This window comes from Chanodichthys erythropterus, chromosome 24 (genome assembly GCF_024489055.1).
Source record: "Chanodichthys erythropterus isolate Z2021 chromosome 24, ASM2448905v1, whole genome shotgun sequence".
Lineage (NCBI taxonomy): Eukaryota > Metazoa > Chordata > Actinopteri > Cypriniformes > Xenocyprididae > Chanodichthys > Chanodichthys erythropterus.
This window is the reverse complement of record NC_090244.1, coordinates 16,122,735-16,147,404: the sequence shown is the minus strand read 5'-3', so window position 1 is coordinate 16,147,404 and position 24,670 is coordinate 16,122,735. Positions and strand designations below refer to the sequence as shown.

Sequence of the window (24,670 nt, the reverse complement as noted above, 5' to 3'; positions counted from 1 at the left end):
ACACAATGTCAGCAAGGCTCGCCTTGATCGGCCTGACGGGGGCTCTACAGCGGTGAAAAGTACGTTATTTTGTGCCGAAAAGTACAAGTGTCATATATCATTGAAATCCTTGGCTCAGGATGGACAAATGCATGCCTCAGATTTGATCGTCATTTGCTTCTCATTCAATTCGGTGAACTTTTTGTGTTTTTTTTTTTTTTTTACTTTTGCAAACTGGTCCTAGGTTTTCAGCCCGATCTGAACCAAACCAGTGCAGCAAGATTCTCCGGAGTCTGGTTGTCAATGATTATCAAAAAAAGTTGTCATTTCTATTCACAGTCCTTAAAGGATTAGTTCACTTTCAAATAAAATTTTCCTGATAATTTACTCACCCTCATGTCATCCAAGATGTTCATGTCTTTCTTTCTTCAGTCGAAAAGAAATTAAGGTTTTTGATGAAAACATTCAAGGATTATTCTCCATATAGTGGACTTCAATGGAGCCCAAACGGTTGAAGGTCAAAATTACAGTTTCAGTGCAGCTTCAAAGGGCTTTAAATGATACCAGACGAGGAATAAGGGTCTTATCTAGTGAAACGATTGGTCATTTTAGAAAAAAATACAACTGTATATGCTTTATAAACACAAATGATCGCCTTGAACGTGCTTCCGCTTTCCGCATTCTTCAAAAAGCTTACGCTGTATGTCCTACGCCTGCCTTATTCTACTTATGGAAAAAAACAAATCCAAATGTATGCTGCGTTCATTTCGTAAGTTGAATAGGGAAAGTGTAGGACCAGGGGCGTAGCACCAAATTTTGGGCCCTGGGTACAAACCATCTTGCTGGGCCCCCGTACCAAATACCATAGTGATACCAATGGGTGGGGTATTGCATTTTTATCATAAAAACACTTAAAATGTAAACAAAATAAGCCACACTCTGATTAATATATTTTTGTTTTATTGTCAAAAGTGCTACTACTTACTGAGATGACAAAAGGTCTAGCAGGTCCAAACCTGGACTAAATCAAATATACTGTAAAGCAGCTCTGAACAATGACCATACCAAATGAGAAAAAACTTTGGTCTGAACATTAATAAACACAAACTAAATAATGTCAGTTTTTACTAAATGCCCATTGACGGGTCTTTGCATGTGCAAATTTGCTGATCAGGTCTTTAAAGTCCAGTTTTTTGGCCAACTGACTTTCTACAGAGAGTATGGCAAGGCTGTTCAGTCTATCCTGGGACATTGTTGATCTTAAATAGTTCTTTACAAGTTTAAGTTTACTGAAAGCACGTTCCCCTCCAGCAACAGTCACTGGGAGTGTACAAAAGATATTTTGAAGAAAGTCGGTAACCAAACGACTGATGGACCCCATTGACTTCCATAGTAGGAAAAAAAAATACTATGGAAGTCAATGGGGACCAGCAACTGTTTAATTACCAACCTTCTTTAAAATATCTTCTTTTGTGTTTAGCAGAAGAAAGGAAATCATACAGGTTTCGAAAAACTTGAGGGAGAGTAGGCTAAAGGATGACAGAATTTTCATTTTTGGGTGAACTATCCCTTTAAAGTTTAAATGTGTACAATAACAATGTACCCATTTTGCTTATTTCCTCTTAACACTTAATTACTAATTACTAAGTGTTAAAACAGGCAATTCCGCTAAAAGCTCACCTTGTCTCACTGTCGCATCCACCTCACTGTCACTGCTTTCACCTGGCCATAATGAGGGGCCTGCTGCTGCAGGGTCTGAAACTGAAATATATGGCTTCAAATGGTTGCTAAAATATCCTTTATTGTCACAATACCTTTTTTAAAGTGTAGGCTAAGTACAAGTTAATTGCTGATTATTTATCTGTTTAAAATAAATGCAGACTATAGAATCACAGGGTACACTAACCGTCAAACTAGACATTCAGTCTTTGAATTACGTTTTAAAATAAGTCATTTTCAATCATTAAGATGTGCATTAAACTGAGAACAATCCTGTACTTAATGTAAGAGCGTGCGCGAGCTAATTTGCATAACAATGCGGTAAAATAGGCGCTAACGATCTGTGTTTTCGCGGGTGTTAGATTTTGACAATGGATGGAAATATACAGTGTTTTCATGTAAACTTCTGACTCTGGGGAGAACTGCAGCAGAAGAGGAGACAAGCTGCGCAGCTGCCTGGAGTGGCAGTGTGTTGAGCTCCCAGCTCCGCCTCAGTCTGCTTCTCACTCCCTGTTATTTACCCAGAAATATTGTCTGCTCGCTATGTAGGGTGTGATACTATAAAGTATTGGTATATTATTCAAATAGAGTACGAACATAAATGTATGTTATTCTCTACCTGGAGTAGATATTTATGTTAAAGGTACAATATGTAAAATTTTTGCAGTAAAATATCCAAAAACTACTAGGCTAGTGTTATATATTTTGTCCAGCTGATTACAAACAATATCTCTAATGTTTTCAACTACTTGTAATTCATGAGAAAATTCCCATTCTAAACAGTGACACGGGGCAGTGCAGTCGCCTGTCAATGACACAGTTACCTTTGTTACCGCCTTTACTGACGTAGAAACCACATGACAACAGTGCCGTGGACAAATGCGGAAGTAGAGTCTAGCGTCCAGCAAACCACTAGCTTGCTTCAAGCAGTTCCTTATTTACTTCTTGCACGTGTTATGGTGGATTGTGTTACTTATTTATGGAACATAATTACTGTTTACCATCTGCCGCTGGTTCTGTCGACAAGGACAGCTCCCGTAAACTCATGACCGGAAAAGCGGAAGCGCCGCCGGCGACTGTGTCATAATAAAAGTCCCACTGCTCGTGAGGCGTGTGTTGATCAATCGCTCCAGCTTCTCGTTCAGCTCCCGCAACACTCGCTCTTGCTCTGCTTCATACTACAGTAACGTTAATAATCGCATCCACGAACATGAGTTCTTCCAGACTCCAATCCCTATTCTTTTGCACCGTCCGTTGAGATGGAGACCACATGTCCCAAGTGTGTGCTCTAAAACTTGGCGTCATCAAACTACGCCTTTGTTTTGAATAGGCTTCTAGCGACCTCTAGCGGAAAAAAATATCACAAATTGTACCTTTAAAACAATGTCAATGCTCGATGATGCATTTGGAGCTCACCTTTCTTTTCAAAAAACTGAGTGAGCAACTGCTTGCCCTCATTTGCCTTTCTCTCTTTAATCTTCTTTTCTTTTCTGAGCCCCTGATTTTCCTTTCTTAAGGAAAGACATGACTCTTCCCCTGTCTTCCTAGTTCATATCACGGCTAACTCCAGCTCCTGTCTCATTAACTGATTCACTGCAGGTCCGCAGCAGAAGCGGGTCGTACCATTTACATGTAAATCGGGTCGTACCTTTGGGTCGTACCATTTGCATTGATTCGAGAGGGGTGGTGGGGCCCTGCACAGCATGAAAATGACTTTTTTATATACCAAACCAGTGCCTAACTACAAGTTTAGTTTGCACAGGAACTTTTTTATTTGTACATAAATGCTATACAAATGTTAGTGCATGTATATGTATGTATAGAAAACTGACTTCTAAGGGGCCCCCCCCTGCCTCGGGCCCTGGGTACTCAGTACCCTTAACCCCCCCAGTCCGACGCCCCTGTGTAGGACATACAACGTAAGCGTTTTGAAGAATACGGAAAGCGGAAGCACGTACAAAGTGATCATTTGTGTTTATAAAGCATATACAGTTGTATTTTTTTCTAAAATGACTGATCGTTTCGCTAGATAAGACCCTTATTCCTCGTCTGGTATCGTTTAAAGCCCTTTGAAGCTGCACTGAAACTGTAAAAATTTACCTTCAACCGTTTGGAGTCCATTGAAGTCCACTATAAAGAGAATAATCCTGGAATGTTCTCATCAAAAACCTTAATTTCTTTTCAACTGAAGAAAGAAAGACATGAATATCTTGGATGACATGGGGGTGAGTAAATTATCAGGAAAATTTTATTTGAAAGTGAACTAATCCTTTAAGTGCCACCAAAACGTAGGCAGAGCTACTTTTATAAAAATGTCTATAACTCAGGAATGAGATATTTTCACCACACTCAGCACACCTATTAAGAGTCTCATTCTGTGGTCGCGTGAAAAAGGATGCAGCGACTTGCCACTTGGTGGTGCTATAACAGGAAAAAAACATGAAAACGGCTATAACTACTTCATCGTTAGTCCAATTGACTTGAAAATTGGCATGCGGTGTCTTTGTCCAAGGTGCCATAATTGCCTATGAGGACATATCTCAAAAAACATGTCCAATGAAATCTGAGCAGCTTTCAGACAAGGTTAATGGAGGATGATCGGAATGAAACTTGCTGGGCTTGTTTGACTTTAGAGGCCTAGACCTAGTGTTTTGGCTCAGCCTTGATAACTGTTAAAAAGCTTTAAAAAACATATATTTCCTATGATAAATTGCCTGTATTGGCTGTAAATGATCTTTTCCATCTATGATCGAGATGGTTACAGGCTTGCTAATTAAAACATAATACCTTTTTACACATGTGCTTAAAGGTCTTAGTGCCTAAGTAATATATATGGTATAGTGTATATATATATATATATATATATATATATATATATATATATATATATATATATATATATATATATATATATATATATATATATATATATATATATATATGTATATAATATATGTATATAATATATTATATTATAAGCCAACTAGATGATTTTCTTTAAGAGCTAATTTACTAAATTGAAACTAATAGGTAAACAATTTCTCTGTCACCCACTCTGTTTTTTCTGTCTCTCTCAGAGAAACGAAGGGGATCTCTTTCACAGACTGTGGCATGTGATGAATGAGATATTGGAGCTGCGGCAGCAGGTTCTAGTGGGTCACCTCACTCACGACCGCTTGAGTGACATCAAACAGCACATCACGGCACGGCTGGACTGGGGAAATGAGTGAGTTATAACATTAGATACACCTCAAGAGCTTGTGGTGACCAAAAATACAAATTCTGTCATTATCATGATGGTATTGGTATCGAATACTGATACAACTTTAATGCCATGCATAATAATTCGGTTTGATTCATTTATGCCTTTAGAGATTTGCTTTCCTGTCATTGCCACATTGTGTTTTTTTTGTTTTTAGTGATTGCAAATGTATTGTGCAGTACACATAAAAACAGTGGGTGGAACGCAGTGGCGGGGACGGCAATGATGAACTGCCGGCAAATGCTGGGCAATCTGTCAGCCATGTGCTCGAATGCTTATATGCTGTTTTTCTCTTAAAAAAAATAAGTCGCAGATGGTAGTAACGAGTGGGACGTGTTACGTATGGTTTTTTCGTGTCTCTCAGTAAATTGTCATTTTAGAGGGTTTACAATGAAACTGATTATTCTCACATTTGATTCATGCTTTGTGAAAGTTACTGCAGATTTTTGTCTGAAAATTACTTGGGTTGTTGTCATAAATTGGGTCCTGTGATCCTATGATTATGAAGTGGAAATGTGGACGGAATCCAATTTACTGTATAGTGAGGAATGTCATGGAATTTGGCAAAATCTGGATTAATAAATCAAAAGTATGGCTGCACATTTCGAGTTGTGATATGGACTAGTGTCTGTAAATGTTAAACAGAAACACTGCTATTTAAATATGAAGTCTGCATGTTCTGCGAACACATGAACTTGAGTCACTTCACGAGCATTTTACCATTTCAGTTGATTAAACTGTTGTCATCATATACACACAGAAATTCAGAGGCCTCTACGACAAACAAAATAAAAGTTCGGTTTAACTTGAAGAAATTATGACAGAAATATATTACTTTTGTACTTCTCAAAGTAATATCAGTAATAAAACAGTTTAAAACATTATTTACATCAGACAATTTTTGTCCATGTTTTAATTTTAACAGTAAACCTCTTTTGAAAGGAATTTTCAGATTTAATTTGATTTAATTTTTGATTTAATTATTTTCATTTACACCGTTTTTGTTAATACATTTGTATTAAATCATAAAACACAGAATCCAGAAAATTGTAATACATTATTAAATTGCTAGTTTTATGAATTCAATTATTAGTGTAAAAGATTTTTAATAAAACTGTTGATTTAAAATCAGTTTCATTCATTTGAATAAAAAAAAACAAAAAAAACTGCAAAATAAAAATAATAATATCCTCCGGTTATGGCATGTTTGACTGCTTTTCTCAGCTAATAGTAATTAATTGCAATTAATTAGATAAGTTTAATTTCCTGTAATTAATTAATATTTAATAAAAAATAAATAAAATCATATCTATCAATATTATGTATGTATTTACACAGTATAAATAAAATATAAAAAATATTATATAAAAATGTGTCTATGAAATAAAAATTAAAGTGTAACTAACAAATCTATATTGCTAAACTGAAATTAAAGTTGCCGTAGAACGTGTTTTCAAAAAATGTAATATAAGTCTAAGGTGTCCCCTGAATGTGTCTGTGAAGTTTCAGCTCAAAATACCCCATAGTTTTTTTTTTAATTAATTGTTTTAACTGCCTATCATTATAAATGCACCGATTCATGCTGCGGCCCCTTTAACACTAGAAGTCCCAGAGAGCAGCCATTTGGCTTTTCTACCTATAAAACCCGCAGGACAGCCGATGGGCTGGAAGTCTTTAGGCTAATATCCTTAATCAGCTGTGAACAGTTGCTTTTGTTATGTAAACAATGTAGGGCCATGCTGAGCCACTTCAAGGAAACTTGTGTTTCACTTTGCCATCTTAGGGAGAAATCAACACACATGTTTTTTTTACTTTGTTGCTGAGATCTATTGATAAAAATAGTACACAATAAAATAAAGAAACCAACCATTTGTACACATATTTACAAATAATATTAAAAAGTGAGTGAGTACATTCCAGCAATCACTCACAATCCTGGCACTGCCTGGCAATATATTATAAATACATTCATTATATATTAATCTTATATTTGAAATACATCATAAGTCCATTTTTAAAAGTGTTTGAAAGATGGGTTCAAGTGTACTACAAGTGGTAACTAAATACATTTTTCTATACAGAGATAGTATGTTAAAAGCACATTTTAGTTCAAATTCATGGTGTCTCAAAATAGCTTAGTTGAGTACACTTAGATGTTCTTAAGATTATCTTAAGAAGTACTAAAGAAGAGCTTTTAGTATATAAGTGCATGGAAATAGAGCACTGGACATTATGGAAGTGTAAAAGTGTACTAAAATAAAGTGTATTTTACGGCACTTTTTTTTTCACCTGGGTAGACACTCCAACACTTTCCGTTTGCATTAAGATTATTTTTATTACCACACTGGCAGATATTGATCATTTTACTTAAGTAAAATGCACTTAATTTAGATCCCCCCAGGAAACAAGACTAAATATCATATATAATTTTCTCATATAGAAAATCCATCTTGATTTAAGATTTTTTTTTTTTTTTAATTTACTTAAAATAGGATAAAAAAAATACTTAGTATGAAAAGCATTTTTGCAGTGTGAATGAGTGAGTTAACTTTTTAAACATCACTTGCACTCCCTCATTTCAGGGTTAACATACTCAGAGTTTTCACTTAACCTCCTTTCTGAAACCGGCCCATGGTCAATCAAGTTCTCTGCTTTTAGCAGCCCTCCCTCCCCCACACATACAAACAAGCCACCAGCAACCATTCACACACACACCCCCAACCCCCCTGCAGATTGCTCAGGTAATGACCATATTTACACATGAATTGATGCTAATGATAGCCAAAAGACTAGCCAGTTAGCATCCACTTGGCTAAAGGAGGGTTACAAATCTCTGGGACTTCTAGTGTTAAATCTCGTGCTCCACGCCCCAAGAGCTTGCGCTTGCCTTAAACAGCATAAACAAAGTTTACACAGCTAATATAACCCTCAAAATGGATCTTTACAAAGTGTTCGTCATGCAGCATGTCTAATTGTGTAAGTATAGTATTTATTTTGATGTATTACATTTTGAGGCTATGCTCCGTGGCTAAAGCTAACATTGCACACTGTTGGAGAGATTTATAAAGAATGAAGTTGTGTTTATGCATTATACAGACTGCAAGTGTTTAAAAATGAAAATAGCGACAGTCTTGTCTCCGTGAATACATTAATAAACGATGGTAACTTTAACCACATTTAACAGTACATTAGCAACATGCTAACGAAACATTTAGAAAGACAGTTTACAAATATCACTAAAAATATCATGATATCATGGATCATGTCAGTTATTATTGCTCCATCTGCCATTTTTCGCTATTGTCCTTGCTTGCTTACCTAGTCTGATGATTCAGCTGTGCACAGATCCAGACGTTAATACTGGCTGCCCTTGTCTAATGCTTGAACATGAGCTGGCATATGCAAATATTGGGGGCGTACATATTAATGATCCCGACTGTAACGTGACAGTCGGTGTTATGTTGAGATTCGCCTGTTCTTCAGAGGTCTTTTAAACAAATGAGATTTATATAAGGAGGAGGAAATAATGGAGTTTGAGACTCACTGTATGTCATTTCCATGAACTCTTGTTATTTAACTATGCCGAGGTAAATTCAAGTTTTAGATCTAGGGCACCTTTAAAAGTAAATCTAAAACTAGTATTAAATGCCAAACTGTAATAACCATGGTGAGATTTGATGGGTAGAATAAAATGTGTATATTCGTGTGTGACAGGCAGCTGGGTTTGGATCTGGTCCCCAGGAGGGACTTCGGCATGGTGGACCCTGATGAGATCAGCATCACAGAGCTGTATCGGCTGGTGGGTAGTCATACATTCACGCTCACGGACATGCATACACACACACACATACACATTCCCATTACCCATGAGTCACCTCAGCTCCCTCCTCTGCTGCCCATATTCTTTGCTGTGTTACTATGGCAACTGCAGCTCGACCTGACGCCAAGGCTCTCTCTCGAGTGCTTCATCCTCTGTTTTAACAAAGAGACACACACACACACACACACACACACACATACACACACACACACACAAACACACCTCCAGTCGCCTGTGCATAGGGAAATGATAGTAATTAAGAACAAGAGAGAAATGCTAAATGGCACATTAACAGGCTGTTTGCAAACTGCAGAGACACTTCACGCATGCAGTTTCCTGCCCTTATAATTTGGCATACATGCAGCATCATTGGCACAATTGGTTCAGATCTCTCAAAGCCACAACAGTGTCTGTGTACAGATCTTTGGAATATAATATCGGTTCCAAAACCTACTCAGCTGCCTACTGCCTACCTAACCAGTTGCCTTCTAAGGCAGCAACCTGACTGACATGGAACGACATTGTTTGTGATTTTATTTTATTTTATTTTATTTTATTTTATTTTATTTTATTTTATTTTATTTTATTTTATTTTATTTTATTTTATTTTATTTTATTTTATTTTATTTTATTTATTTTATTTTATTTTATTTTATTTTATTTATTATTTTATTATTAATACTATAAATGGTGTTTTTTTTTTTTAACAATGCCTGTCAGTATGGCATTGCACGCATCAATTTTTTTATTTAATTAAGTTATTAATTATTTTATTACTGCCTTCATAACCAGTTGCCTTCTAAGGGAGCATCCTGACTGACATGGAATGACATTGTGATTTTATTTTATTTTATTTTATTTTATTTTATTTTATTTTATTTTATTTTATTTTATTTTATTTTATTTTATTTTATTTTATTTTATTTTATTTTATTTTATTTTATTTTATTTTATTTATTTATTTAATACTATAAATGGTGTTTTTTTAACAATGCCTCTCAGTATGGCATTGCATGCATCATTTTTTAATTTGATTAAGTTAATTTATTTTACTATAAATTTATATTTATTTATTTTAATGTATTTATTATTAAATATTTTAAATGCATATTATAAATAAAATATATTATTATAAATGATTAAAATACTTATTATTTCAATTATTTAAAATACCATAAATACTGTTGTTTTATTATAATTCCATTGCTTACTTATCAGTATTAAATATACATATTTTTATTTTTATTTATTTATTTATTATTATTATTTAAAATACTATAAATCAAATAAATATTCATTATTTTAAATAGAATAAATACTATTGTTTTATAACTACACTTATAACTATAATCAGTATTAAATATACATATCACACAAATTTGGGGTAAAATATTTTATTTTATTATTAATCATTTTCAACTTTTTTATCTATACTTAATACTCTGATTAAATAAAACAATTTTCTCGCATATTATTGCATTATGGAATTTCATTCATTCTCTGCAAAGGGAACATACAGTTCTGCATTTGAATTCCGTTAGAAGAAAGTATCTTAGTAGTCTGCATTATTAAGCTAAGCCTTTGTATCAGGAGAATTCTATAATTCCTTAAAATGCCTAGCTCACTAGGTTTTTAGAAGATTGCTAGTGAGATGACTTCAATGTAGTTAAAATTCTTTCTTTTTCTCTGAGCTGCAGCCCTGACCACACGTGTCCCAGTTTTCACTGGTCCATGGGTGGGCAGAGGTGTGGGGGTAGGGGTTAAAGGAGGAAGGAAAGAAACAACAGAGAACAAGATGTGGGTGTGGATGTACTAGACTAGAGAGAGCGTTTAAAGCATGGATAATAGGAAGTGAGGGCGCAAGCAAAAAAGACACCAATGTGGCGTCCTCAGGGTTAAGTGCCTTTTTGAAGGTTCTTTGTTTTTCTGAACAATAAAAGAAAGGTCCAAACTTAAATATATACAACCACAGTACTGGGGTCTGTTTTAACCTTATATAACATAATAATGTTAATGAAAGTTATTATAATTTGATATCTATGGTGTATAGCAAAGAAATATATTTTAAAAACAAACAAATTTAGTATCCTACAAAGAGATACAGTATGTGCAGGCGTGGTAAGTATTGGGGTACTGTTAGATAATTAACGAAAATTTTGAGGGATCTTATTGTTGTAAATGTCTTTGTCATTGAAATGATGTTTTCTTTTAAATAGATGGAGAGACGTCATCGGAGACGAGAGGCACCCCCGCAGGCCAGTATGCACCACCTGTTCCTTCAGATGAAGAGCATGATGAGCTCAAACCTGGGGGAGGAGTTGGAAGTCTTCTTCTCTGTCTATGACAGCAGGGAAATGCATCCAATCAGGTGCCATCTCTGACCCTAGACACCCAATCTCAAATCTTTAATTTAACTAAAGTATGATTAATTCACCCACAAATGAAATCATTATTCAATCATGCTCATGTTGTTTAAACCTGTATGAACACTAAAGAAGATATTTTGAAAAATATCTAATTTTCCTCACAATGAAAGTGAATGGGGTTCAATGTTGTCTTGTTTTGGACCCCATTCAATTTCATTGTACTAACAAATACAGCTGAAACATTCTTCAAAATATATTCTTGCATATTTAAAGGGTTAGTTCACCCAAAAATGAAAATTCAGTCATTAATTACTCACCCTCATATCGTTCTACACCCATAAGTCCTTCATTCATCTTCAGAACACAAATTAAGATATTTTTGATAAAATCTGATGGCTCAGTGAGGCCTGCATTGACAGCAAGATAATTTCTTTTTTCAATGCCCAAAAAGTTACTAAAAACAGTTCATGTGACTACAGTGGTTCAATCTTAATATTATTAAGCGATGAGAATGCTTTTTGTGCGACAAATAAAAAACACAATAGCGACTTTATTCAACAATATGTAGTGATGGCCGATTTCAAAACACTGCTTCGTGAAGCTTCAAAGCTTTACGATTTTTTTTTTTTCGAATCAGTGGTTCAGGGCACCAAAATCACATGATTTCAGTAAACAAGGCTTTGTGACGTCATAAGTGTTTCGAAATTTCAATACTTCACATGACTTTGGCAGTTTGATACGCGCTCCGAATCACTGATTCAAAACAAAAGATTCGTAAAGCTTTGACGCCTCACGAAGCAGTGTTTTAAAATCGTCCATCACTAGATATTGTTGAATAAAGTCGCTATTTTGTTATTTTTGACACACAAAAAGTATTCTCGTCACTTCATAATATTAAGGTAGAACCACTGTAGTCACATGAACTGTTTTAAATATGTCTTTAGTAGCTTTCTGGGCATCTGAAAGTGTTAAGTGAGGCATTGCTGTCAATGCCTCACTGAGCCATCGGATTTTATCAAAAATATCTTAATTTGTGTTCCAAAGACGAACAAAGGTCTTACGGGTGTGAATCGGCATGAAGGTGAGTAATTAATGAACGAATTTTCATTTTTGGGTGAACTATTCCTTTAAATACATGGACATTTGAGTTAGTAATCAAAAGGTTGTAAGTTTGAGTGCAACAACAGTCTGTCACTGTTGACTCTGATCTGGCAAAAAAAAACACAAAACAGAAAAAATTCAGTCTGACCTCGATTTCATTAATTATGAATCGCTGTATTCCTTCTAGCTGTCTGAAAGATGTCTCCAACCCCAACCAGTCGTCCCTCAGTGCGTTTACCTTGAGTATATTTTTATGACGTTATCAGACTATTACGTTGATCGTGCCACTGCTGGGAACTAATATCTGGAACTCAATTCGTCTGTGACGTCAATGCATCTGTTTACCACTCTACATCAGCCTGAGGGATGTTTTAGTTTCACATCCATGATGGAACTACGGCCTTGATGTGTTTGTTGAATTTTTCATTGGTTTCTGTCTTTTTTTCTCCCTCCTTCTCTTTCCCCACTCATGTTAGGAAGTGTACTGCTCAGGCACCCCTCCTCGTTGTAAATTATTCAGAACGAGTGACGCCCCAGGGCACTTAGTGAAAGTGAAGGAGAATCGAGGAGATATTGAGCCTCAATGGGCCTCTCCTTGTAATTACCTAGCACAAGTGTCAGAGGAAACCCACTAACACATGCAGTTGTGGACGCACATGTACACACTCACGCTCACACTAGTCTTGCTGTGATTCCTTATGCTTCATGGTGTGTCTGAGGTGAACCTGACCGTCTCTCTCTTTCTCTCTGTGCAGTGAGAGGTTCTTTGTGCGCCTCAATAAGCAAGGGCTACCTAAGTCTCCAGAGAAGACCGAGAGGCAGTGTACACTCTTTGTTGTAAGTATGGACTTTTTCGAGGTGCACCAAGGGCGTGTCCTTGGTCCTTTTTGCTTGTTTTGGCATTAAATGGATCTGGTGCTGTTGTCGATAAATAGTTATCCTTGACTGAACATTATTTTTGAAAATGTGGGAGGTTTTTAATTTAATTGTGAAGAAAAATGTCTTTTGTTTTTTGCGATGTTAGAAAATAACTATTTTAGATGTTTTCTCAGCAGTTTACATTTGCTGCCAAATTTATATAATTTAAGGAATTTGATTTTTGTGGCAAGACATTAAATCAACATTACAAAAAGGATTTTTTTGTTTCGCTGTTTGTCAGGATATAATGTCATGAACACCCAAATATTTAAATTGTTGTACTCCTGTTGTTATTTTGATTTGTTAGTTCTTTTATTTTTTTGTTCTGTTTTGTTTTGTTCTGTATTTTTTGTTTTTTGTTTTGTTCTGTTCTGTTCTGTTCTGTTTTATTTTGTTTTTTTCTGTTTTGTTTTGTTCTGTTCTGTTCTGTTCTGTTTTTTGTTTTGTTTTCTGTTCTGTTCTGTTTTTTGTTCTACTTTGTTTTTTGTTTTGTTCTGTTCTGTTTTATTTTTGTTTTGTTTAGTTCTGTTCTGTTTTATTTTGTTTTGTTCTGTTTTGTTTTGTTCTGTTTTTTGTTCTATTTTGTTTTTTGTTTTGTTCTGTTCTGTTTTATTTTTGTTTTGTTTTGTTTTGTTCTGTTTTGTTTTTTGTTAGTTCTTTTATTTTATCACTATTGTTTTGTTGCATTGCATTGCATTGTTTTTGTGTAATTTTCAGATTTATATTTGATCGATTAAATAGTAACTTTTAAACAGAGACGGTTTAGAGAAATGTTTATTTGAAATTAAATCAAAATTACAAAAAGGATTCAAAAATATTGTTTTGTTTCGCTGTTTATCAGGATATAATGTCATAAACACCCAAATATTTAAATTGTTGTGCTCCTGTTGTTGTTTTTTGTTATTTTATTTTTTGATCTGTTTTGTTTTGTTTTGTTCTGTATTTTGTTTTGTTTTTTGTTTTGTTCTGTTTTTTTGTTGTTTTGTTTTGTTCTTTTTTGTTTTGTTTTTTTCTGTTTTATTTTGTTTTGTTCTGTGTTTTGTTTTGTTTTGTTAGTTATTTCTTTTATTTTATCACTATTGTTTTGTTGCATTGCATTGCATTGTTTTTGTGTATTTAATAGCAGTAAATTACATGAAACTGACAACCCTAATTTTCAGATTTTTATTTGATCGATTAAATAGTAACTTTTTTAAATAGTAACAGAGAAAGTTTAGAGAAATGTTTGGTACATGTAATCTAGTAAATGTTGCTCAATGAAACGTTTGTCTTTTTTTAAGGATTTGGGAAGTAGCGATCTTCGCAAAGATGTGTATGTTGTAGCTCATATTTTTAGAATAGGTAAGAGCTGTTGGATGCATATCACCTTTCTCGCCGTGTGACCTGTCATAATGCCTCAGATACACTATCATAGGTGTCATATGGACCTCACAACTTGATAGTGCACTACCTGATGCTTTAAGATTTGAAAAAGTGACAGATTACATCAAATTATGTCAATAGTTGTGGCTAAATGACAGGCCACTTCAAGTCAAATGTGACTAAGATGGTGTCTTTGTCTGTAAACGTCACTTTTCTGTCTGTGTAGCAGTCGTCGCTACATGCATGACCTGCATTGGTACAAAAACTGTGATGTTACAGTATAGATTAATGCTCATTTGCATGTATGTAATTCATGTCACTGTGGACTGGGAAGTGTTTGTTGTGTAACGGTTGTTGGTATGTCTTTTTGTGTTTCAAGCGTCATTATAAAGTTATAAGTGTTAATCATTCTGCCATAAGAGCTACATAAAACTGACAAGTCAGCTAGAGTTTCTGGGTAAGACACGGCTGTAATGCTTAAGTGTCACATGACGCATTCTCTCTTGTGACAGTGCTATGTGTTCTTTGAGGCAGAATAAGGAAACATCTCTTTCTATGTTGCAAAATGACAAGTCTGTTTGTATTAGAATATGTATTTATTCTCATACAAGCAGTGTGTGACTCTCAATGTGTGTGTTTGCAGGGCGAATGGTTGCAGGAGAGAAGAAGAGTGTGAGTAACACACAGTACAAACGTCCATATGGATGTGCCGTGATTAGTGTGGCCGACCTGTTAACGGCTGACTTCAAGGACGATCACTTGCTAAAGATCTACTCGTGAGTATCACACCCTAACTTTTTGAAGTGACTTTATGAAGCTAAATAAGTACAATGCATTTTTTTAGGGCTGGGTTATATATCAATTTTCTAGACAGAATTAAAGAAGCAAATTGGTGCTCCAGTTCAAATTTTGTTCACACTGTAAATTATAAATTACCTAATTTTTATTAATTTTCGCATTACATTTTTTGTTTGTTTTTGCTTTGTTTATTTTTAATTAATTTTATTAAAAATTTTTATTTGAATTGAAAGTTTGTAAAGATTGTATCTTACCAATATCATTGTTGATTCGTTTCAGTTTTTTGTTTTGCTTTTGATGTGAAATGGCTTTAATTGTTTAATAATTTAATAATTAAATGGCTCTATTTTTGCTACTCAAGTCTAAATGACAGAGTGATTTGAAAAAAGTGCATTATAATCAATGCTGTTTTCCCAATTTTCCTTCATTTCATATTACCAGGTAAATCATATACATCAGATTGTAAGTGGTTACATACTGTAGTAAACGTGTGGTGCATTATATTTACAGATGTAACACAGAGAGTGAGTGGTACCAAATCCATGACAGTATTATCAGGAAAGTCAGCTCACGGTACAGCCATATTGGTTCAAATACAGGTAAGATCCTCACGATCCCAAATTAACTTTGCTTGTATTCTTAAAGGGGTAGTTCAACCAAAAATAAAAATACTTTAAATTTTAACTTCGCAGATTTTTAATCCGCTTTGTATTGTTACAATTAGGGCTGGGTATTGACACAATTTTCACAATTCAATTTGATTACTATTCACATGCTTTCGATTCGATTATGATTTCGATTTGATGTCGATTATTTTGGATGTAGTATTTCAGTTACAATACACGGCAAATTTTCTAGAGGAAAAAAATCTCTCAACTAATGCTGTAAACTACACATGTAACTACACATTATAACTACTATAATAATATTGAAAGTTAAATTAACTTATTTATATACAAACACTTAAATTACACTCAATGTTTTTGTTATAAATAAAGTTTAGAATTACATAATCATATTTCTACTCCCATTCGTTGAAATATAAACATTTAAATCGCGGCTGTCATAACTGATTTATTCAAACATGCATTAAATTATATTATAATGAATATGTAACTGTGCATAGCTATATTTATCAGAATGTTGCTTTCTAGAGTTCACTTTTCTAGCTGACTAATGAGTTTATGGTCACTGAATATGTTTTTCTGAGGTAAACGCGATGTTACGTGACATTGTTTACAAGCTGTTTTATTGACGTCTTTCCGAGGTTGAAACACTGATTGAGCGATTACACGAGACATAAGGATTTCAGTAAGTTGTACTGTATATTTTAACATACCTTCAGATGTTTAGTCATGTTTATTTCGCGCTGTAACTGGTATTAAAGCGGAGGAGAGGATGTTCACATGCGCTCCGTGCTGCCGCTTCTCTTTAACTGAGGCACATTTAACAGCACCAAATGGTATTTTTTTTTTATCTCATAATAAGATGGACATCATTTGAAATCTGAGACTAAGCACAAAGATTATTGCGATTTATTGGATGGGAGGCGCTACATATTCTGCTCATTCATCAACTGAAAACAGACTAGACTAATCGATTCTTGGGATTTAAAGGTCCTCTAAGCGATGTCACACGTTTTTAGGCCAAAACATTTTTTGTCACATACAGCAAACATTTCCTCACTATCCGCTAGCTGCCTGTCCCCTGAACACACTGTAAAAAAATGCGGTCTCTGTAGTCGCCACAAGCTCCGAAAATGGCAACAAAAACAAACTGGTGCAGCCTGGACCACGAAACATAATAAACATGCTCCAGCCAATAACGGACAAGAATTATTTTAAATGCGCGTTCATGACTGTTTCAGGAAGCACGGAGGGGAGGGGGAGGAGGAGGAGGAGGAGGGAGGGTCTACTGTAGTTAGCCTCTGTTTTGTTTGACAACACTAAGAAGGTCAACAGGAAGTTACTCCACCCAGGATTGCTTAGAGAACCTTTAAGAATCGATGTCGGTTCATAAAAATAAGAATCGATTAAAATCGAGAAATCAATATTTTTTTATCCAGCTCTAGTTACAACACGCTGAATTCTTCACAGGAAACTAAAACTAACTCACTTATGCTTTACTCTTTGAATTCTTGCACCTGGAAACAATACAAGTTGACAACATTATGACTAAAAGTTTGCTAAGAAGTATTTCCTACTAAAGCAAGTCGGTATTTGACTAGTAAGCGTTTAGTTAGCAGACTGTTGGGAGTGTCCTTGGATGGCAACATAATCAGGGTATCTTCTGTTCATTCATGTTTTGATTTAATATTGAAATCAGAATTATGAGAAAAATACACTTTTTTTTGGTTTTTCATTTTTAAAATTAAAACAGAAAAAACAAAAAAAATTGGCTTGATTTTTCTTTTTTCGTTCTGGGGTTGGAAACAAATAAGCAGTTTGAAAATTACATGTGGGCGGGAATGAAACGCCTCTTTCCGCTGATTGGTCAACAAGACGTCAAACCGTGTCGTCATCAGATGTGCATCGGTTCCGCTCAACAGAATAAAAGTCCCTCGCTCTACAGCTGTACGAATTCCTAACACTTTTATTCTACATTTTATCTCTTTCTCATGAAATATTAATTTACTTTGCAGCTGCACACAATTACCCCCATTCTACAACGTTTTATTGACCAACTATAAAAATCTAGAGAAGTTGCTCAACACACTGGGCAGCGAATATATAGGCATACATTGAATTAAAAAAGTGCAAATCATAGCCTATCGATGTAAATATGCAGCAGTCATAACTTTTGTTTTAGACAACACCCTGAGTTTTGGACATGGGATGAATTTGAAATATGACAGATATGAAAATATATTACATGTTATTAGTTCATCAAAGCGGTGCTATAGAGAGATAGACTTAAAATGCGAATTGGATGATTTGATGACGGAGGTGAACTCGTTTATGCCCATTTTGAAATTAAGCCCTGACTCTGCATCAGAACGATTTGTGTCAAGCCATTCACTAGTCTGGCTATTTGATGAGAAAGCGATGAAATGTAGAATAAACGCGTTAAGAATCCGTGCATTTGTAGAGCGAGGGACTTTTCATTCTGTTGAGCGGAACCGATGAACAACTGATGACGACATGATTTGACGTCTCGCTGACCAATCATGTGAAGGAGGCGTTTCATTCCCGCCCACAGGTAGAGATCGAATATTCAAACTGCTTATTTGTTTCCATCCCCAGAACGAAAAAAGAAAAATCCAGCCAGTTTTAATTTTTTTTTAAAATGAAAAACGAAAAAAAGTGTGGTTTTCTCAGTTTTCTCATTTTTCAAATCAAAACATGAATGAACGGAAGATACCCTGATTCAACATGCCCAGTGCATTATAGGTGTTGAACTTTTTCAAACTATTTGGAAGACAACAGACTTTTTTCTCAGTTTTCTCTAGTCAGGTTGTACCCATTTCAAATAGTATTCGCCTTTCTACTGCATAAGCAGCCAAGTTTTATTGAAAGTGACTTTCTTTCTAAAAAAAGAAGACATTTTATGGTCTGTTCCTCACACAGTTTTCTTACAACTTCCTAAGACTTGGACTATAACTTATGAAGTTTCCAATTTTTGGTGAACTGCCCCTTTAAAGAACATTTTGTCTGTCATAGCAACAGTGTTTTTCTGAACCAAGTGATCCATTTAATTGAAGTATTCAAATTGTACCAAATCATGCTGCAGAATTTCTTTTCTTCTTGCTCTTAAGATATAAATAGCAGAACTCTTTACAGAGAAATGCCGGGTTCTCTCCTAGCAACAGGTTTTGAGCAGCAGAAGAAGGCTGCAGTCAAAGCATACGCCAATATGTTTCAACAGAGAGACCGAGAGCTGTTATTCAGGCGCTTTTGTTTTTATGACGTCTGTATGACTCAAAGAGCTGCAGTTTTAAGCATGTTGCTACAGTATGTGGTGGCTACAGTGTTTGTTTGGAAATTGTTTACTGGCCCAAGTCAAGAGAGTCCATCTTTGATATTCTGATCTCTAAGCCTCTACTTCAATGCGATCCAGTCATCTAGAGTAATTCAGTTACAGTAAATGAGTTTGTTTTTATCTGCTGACCATTAGTAGCTATTAATCAGTCACACACACTATCAGTGTGAACTAGAACGCCATATCGATCGCGTGCACAGAGAGCAGTTGACCCTTTTCATGTCATTGTTATCACTTGAGATGTTTTGAACGAGTAAATCGCCAGTGCTTCTAGCTAATCGTTGGGATAAAAGCCAAATTACTGTTATTGATTTTATTGCTGAGTTAGAAAACCTAACAACAATGTTCGTTTTAGGTTTAAAAAGGCAAACAGATGAAAGACGAAGTGGGGTCTCTGAGTGCATTTTGTTGTGTTGTTGATGCCATGTTTTGTGGAGGTGGTGGAGTAGTAGTTATGCAATCTTGGTGTGCATCATCTCGCAAGTGGTTTCAAAATGAATGGACTGCTGGTGATTTCACTCGTGTGGGCAGCTTACTCTGAATACATTACGAAACCATAATGAAGCCATGATGCTTCCAGAGCTTATAAACCCATCAAACCTCATCTATGCAACCCAAAACTGAAAAATTACCTAGAATGCATTTATAATGTCTGTTGTTTGTGAGGTATGGGACAGAATGGAAAAACTCAAGGACCCTGAGGAAGACATCAGAGGCTTAAGCAGGAAGAGGGCCAGATAAAAAAAAAACTGAGATAGTCGATCAATCAGGATGGAGATTATGCAGTTTCTCATGTCAATCTAAACCGCAGGCTGTGTCCCTCAGCAGATGTACAGCAGGGTTACACTTGAGATGAAAGTCATTCAGACAAATGATGGAATGGGTGAAATTTCCCTCTGTAAGAACTCAACATCTAGCTCGGCTTTGTGATTAAATAACTCAAAAAGAAAAAAACCCAAAAGTGTTTCTTCAAAGAGACTTGGGACTTTAAAGTGTAAATCTAGTGCATGGATGTCAGAATCATTGGCTTTCATCAGTAGTATAAATGAGGGAGGCAGAGAAATGCTTGTCGTTAAATGTGGTGGAACACAATAAGATCTTTCTGATTGGATGGAGCTGTTATGGTAAACAGCACAAATGTTACAAATGGGGATTAAGGCATTGGATTACCCATAATTCATTTACTCAAGATGCAGTCGGGTCATTCCTGTTATGCAGGACCTTTTGAACTTTTTAATTGTAACTTAAGATGAAAATTTAACAGGGTGGATCATAACAGAGTGGAAATAAAACAATGTAGCTGTTGTTTAGAAGGATTGTATGGAAGCTTGTTTCCCCCACTAAATAAAAAATAAAAAAGGTAATCGCGACTTTTTATCTTACAATTGTGACTTTTTTTTCTCGCAATTGTGAGTTTGCATCTCACAATTCTGACTTTTGTCTTAGAATTGTGTGATTTAAGGCCTGTTCACACCAAGAAGGATAACTATATTTCTTATTCTAAGATCACGCGCTGCGGTTTCAAAGTGTGTACATGTTTTTGCTGTTCTTGTTGCGTTTACATGGCTTTAACCAGTAGATGTTAATTTAGAGTTAATCTAGCTAGTGTAATCGATCTAATCTAACAGTGAATTTAGCTGATGAAGTCAATATAGTGGAATAAAAACAACGCCTAATCTTTTTCACTGCAACTTCAAAAGAAGCAAGGCAATGTTGTCACAACTAGCGCTGGATACCTGAGGTAATTTTATGTTTGCTACCCTGGCATAATGATCTTGTCACGGAATGGCACAGAGACGAGCGGGTTAGATCCAAATGCAGCTTTAATGGGGTAATCCAAGAACGTAATCCAACAGGCAAGGGTCAGAATCCACAGAACAGTCCATACAAAACAAAGAAAACAAAACAAAACAGAGAAGCCGGTGACCGTAAATGAAACTTCAATAACAAAAGCAGAAACAAACCAGGTATAAATAGACAGACACAAATGATCAAACACAAAACAGCTGAATGGAATGCAGGTTTATAAGTAGTGAAACTATTTAGTAAGCTGTGAAACTATTTAAAATGGATCCAATAAAGTGTGATTGAATAATACATATTCTGTTAGGATTAATGTTCAAGATATGCTTCACTAACCAAGAGTTACAGCTGTTTTTGTTGGCAGACTCTCGTGGACTCATATTACAGTATTGTCAGATGTTACCGCAAAGGTTCGTTAATAGCACTTGTGTTTATTTTGTAGGCCTTAATGTGTCTCTTCAGCTCCTACACGGAGATATGGAGCAGATCCGTAAGGATTACATGCGTCTTTTCACCCGCAACGTCTCTATTACGAAGAGGCTGGGTTTCTCCGATATCATCATTCCAGGTGGGATAATCTTGTTTTGATGTTATTATGCTGCTCTTTTACATCACATTACCATTGAATTTATAGTTTGCATTGTTATGCAAATTAAAGCTCTAGCTTTACCATATCTTTTGTCATTCAATCATCATATGATAATGTGGCCGCTCTGTGGCATCTGTAGTAATGGTTTAATCATGTCATTATGCAGTAAATTAATTGCTTTGCAGTGTAAAAACAGCTTTTACAGGAGCAAAATACTATTTTTATTGAATTACCATGAACTTTGAGGTATCGCAGTGTCCTTTTATACCATAATATAACACAGACACACTTACTAAAGATAGCACAGTCTGAAAAAATGTCAATGTTGTACAAAATCAGATTGATTTTACAGGATGTTCTTGTTTTGCTCACTATCACATAATGTATGTACACGACAAAAGAACAAAAGCAGTGGGAGTTATTCATGAAAAAAGTATTTTTTTTTACTAAGTGCATTGGTTTGGCCACATTTTATTTGATGTTTGCTTTCACACTCTTAGTGATGAAGCACCTTTGAGCCACATGTGTTGACAGAGTAATTAGTAATGTAGTAGTAGTAGTAGTAGTAGTTTTGTGGTGTTTCTAACATCTCAGAGAAGCTTAAATTTATTGACTAAAAAAGTGTGGTTTGGCAAAAGAAACATTTTTGTTGTCCTGCCTAGATTGTACAGTATAAACAGTATGTATAAAGGAATATGCCTTACATAAATATATAAATATCTAAAAAAAAATACAACAATATTGTATTGCAGTACATTGTAAACAAAGTGGTAAACAAAGTGTGCATGGTCACTGTATCAGCACACAATAGAAAAAAACAACATTTTCAGCAATCCCTCCTGATTTCAACACCTGATAACCGCTTGAAAGTGCTGTGCTTGTAGAAGAACATTTATGAGATACAGTTATCTTCCTTCTGCAGGTGAAATAAGAAATGATCTGTATGTGACCCTTGAGAGGGGCGAATTTGAGAAAGGTGGAAAAAGTGTGGCACGTAATGTGGAAGTCACAGTCTATCTGCTAGGAGGTGATGGGCAGCTGCTGAAGGTGAGAACCGGCACTGGATGTCATTTGTTTCCTGCGTATAAATTAATAAATGTCTCTCTCACTTTTAGTTTTCAGATGTTTTATTTTTTTTCTATTTATGTACTTAATATGTGTTCAATTTTGTGTCACTTTTCTTCTTAAAAATTTGATTCCTCTAGTCTTGAAGTAAAATTGTATTTTATCAGAGTTATATACATTGAATTTTAAAAATGTGAACCATCATTCAAAACATTAAACTATATATATATAATAAAATGAAGTGAAGTAATTATGGCACAACAATGGCACAAAATCATGCTATCTGTTTTCTATTTATACAGTTGTTAGTGTTCAAAATATTTTTGATTTTATTTTTAGTTATGTTATAAATTATGGTTTCACAATTTTTTTTTGTTTTGTTTTTATTGTAAAAAATAACTTAAATATTATGTATGGTATTTAATTATTAAATTATTACTCAGTCACTCACTCACTCACTGACTTACTCACTCACTCATTTACTCACTCACTGATTCGCTGACTCACTCACTCATTTACTCACTCACTTACTCACTCACTCACTCACTTACTCAATCACTCACTTACTTACTCACTCACTCACTCACTTACACACTAACTCACTCACTCATTTACTCACTCACTCACTCACTCACTTACACACTAACTCACTCACTCATTTACTCACTCACTTACTCACTCACTCACTTACTTACTCAATCACTCACTCACTCACTCACTCACTCACTTACACACTAACTCACTCACTCATTTACTCACTTACTCACTTACTTACTCACTCACTCACTCACTCACTTACACACTAACTCACTCACTTACTCACTCACTCACTCACTCACTCACTTACTCAATCACTCACTTACTTACTCACTCACTCACTCACTTACACACTAACTCACTCACTCATTTACTCACTCACTTACTCACTCACTCACTCACTTACTCAATCACTCACTCACTCACTCACTCACTTACACACTAACTCACTCACTCATTTACTCACTTACTCACTTACTTACTCACTCACTCACTCACTCACTCACTTACACACTAACTCACTCACTTACTCACTCACTCACTCACTCACTCACTTACTCAATCACTCACTTACTTACTCACTCACTTACTCAATCACTCACTTACTTACTCACTCACTCACTCACTTACTCAATCACTCACTTACTTACTCACTCACTCACTCACTCACTTACTCACTAACTCACTCACTCACTTACTCACTCACTCACTCACTCACTCACTCACTCACTCACTCACTCACTCACTCACTTAAATCCTCGTGCTCCCCGTCCCGAGCTTGCGACTATAAAACAGTGCATAAACAAAGTTCACACAGCTAATATAACCCTCAAATGGATCTTTACAAAATGTTCATTTAGTATAGTATTTATTTGGATGTTTACATTTGATTCTGAATGAGTTTGAGGCTGTGCTTTATGGCTAAAGCTAACATTACACACTGTTGGAGAGATTTATAAAGAATGAAGTTGTGTTTATGCATTATACAGACTGCAAGTGTTTAATAATGAAAATAGCGACGGCTCTTGTCTCTGTGAATACAGTAATAAACGATGGTAACTTTAACCACATTTAACAGTACATTAGCAACATGCTAACGAAACATTTAGAAAGACAATTTACAAATATCACAAAAATATCATGTTATCATGGATCATGTCAGTTATTATTTCTCCATCTGCCATTTTTCGCTGTTGTCCTTGCTTGCTTACCTAGTCTGATGATTCAGCTGTGCACAGATCCAGACATTAATACTGCCTGACCTTGTCTAATGCCTTGAACATGGGCTGGCATATGCAAATATTGGGGGTGTACATATTAATGATCCCGACTGTTATGTAACAGTCGGTGTTATGTTGAGATTCGCCTGTTCT

At 35.3% G+C, this 24,670-nt stretch overlaps 1 protein-coding gene across 1 annotated transcript in view; it reads left to right on the top strand.

Annotated features, from left to right (window-relative positions):
* dock4 (dedicator of cytokinesis 4) overlaps positions 1 to 24,670 on the top strand; it is a 76,331-nt gene that overhangs the window by 8,013 nt on the left and 43,648 nt on the right. The window contains exons 7-15 of the mRNA XM_067379305.1: positions 4,776 to 4,924; positions 8,675 to 8,759; positions 10,997 to 11,148; positions 13,003 to 13,084; positions 14,446 to 14,506; positions 15,171 to 15,303; positions 15,836 to 15,924; positions 21,549 to 21,674; positions 22,618 to 22,742. Of these exons, the coding sequence (XP_067235406.1) occupies positions 4,776 to 4,924; positions 8,675 to 8,759; positions 10,997 to 11,148; positions 13,003 to 13,084; positions 14,446 to 14,506; positions 15,171 to 15,303; positions 15,836 to 15,924; positions 21,549 to 21,674; positions 22,618 to 22,742 (1,002 nt within the window). The remainder of the gene's footprint in view (positions 1 to 4,775; positions 4,925 to 8,674; positions 8,760 to 10,996; positions 11,149 to 13,002; positions 13,085 to 14,445; positions 14,507 to 15,170; positions 15,304 to 15,835; positions 15,925 to 21,548; positions 21,675 to 22,617; positions 22,743 to 24,670) is intronic.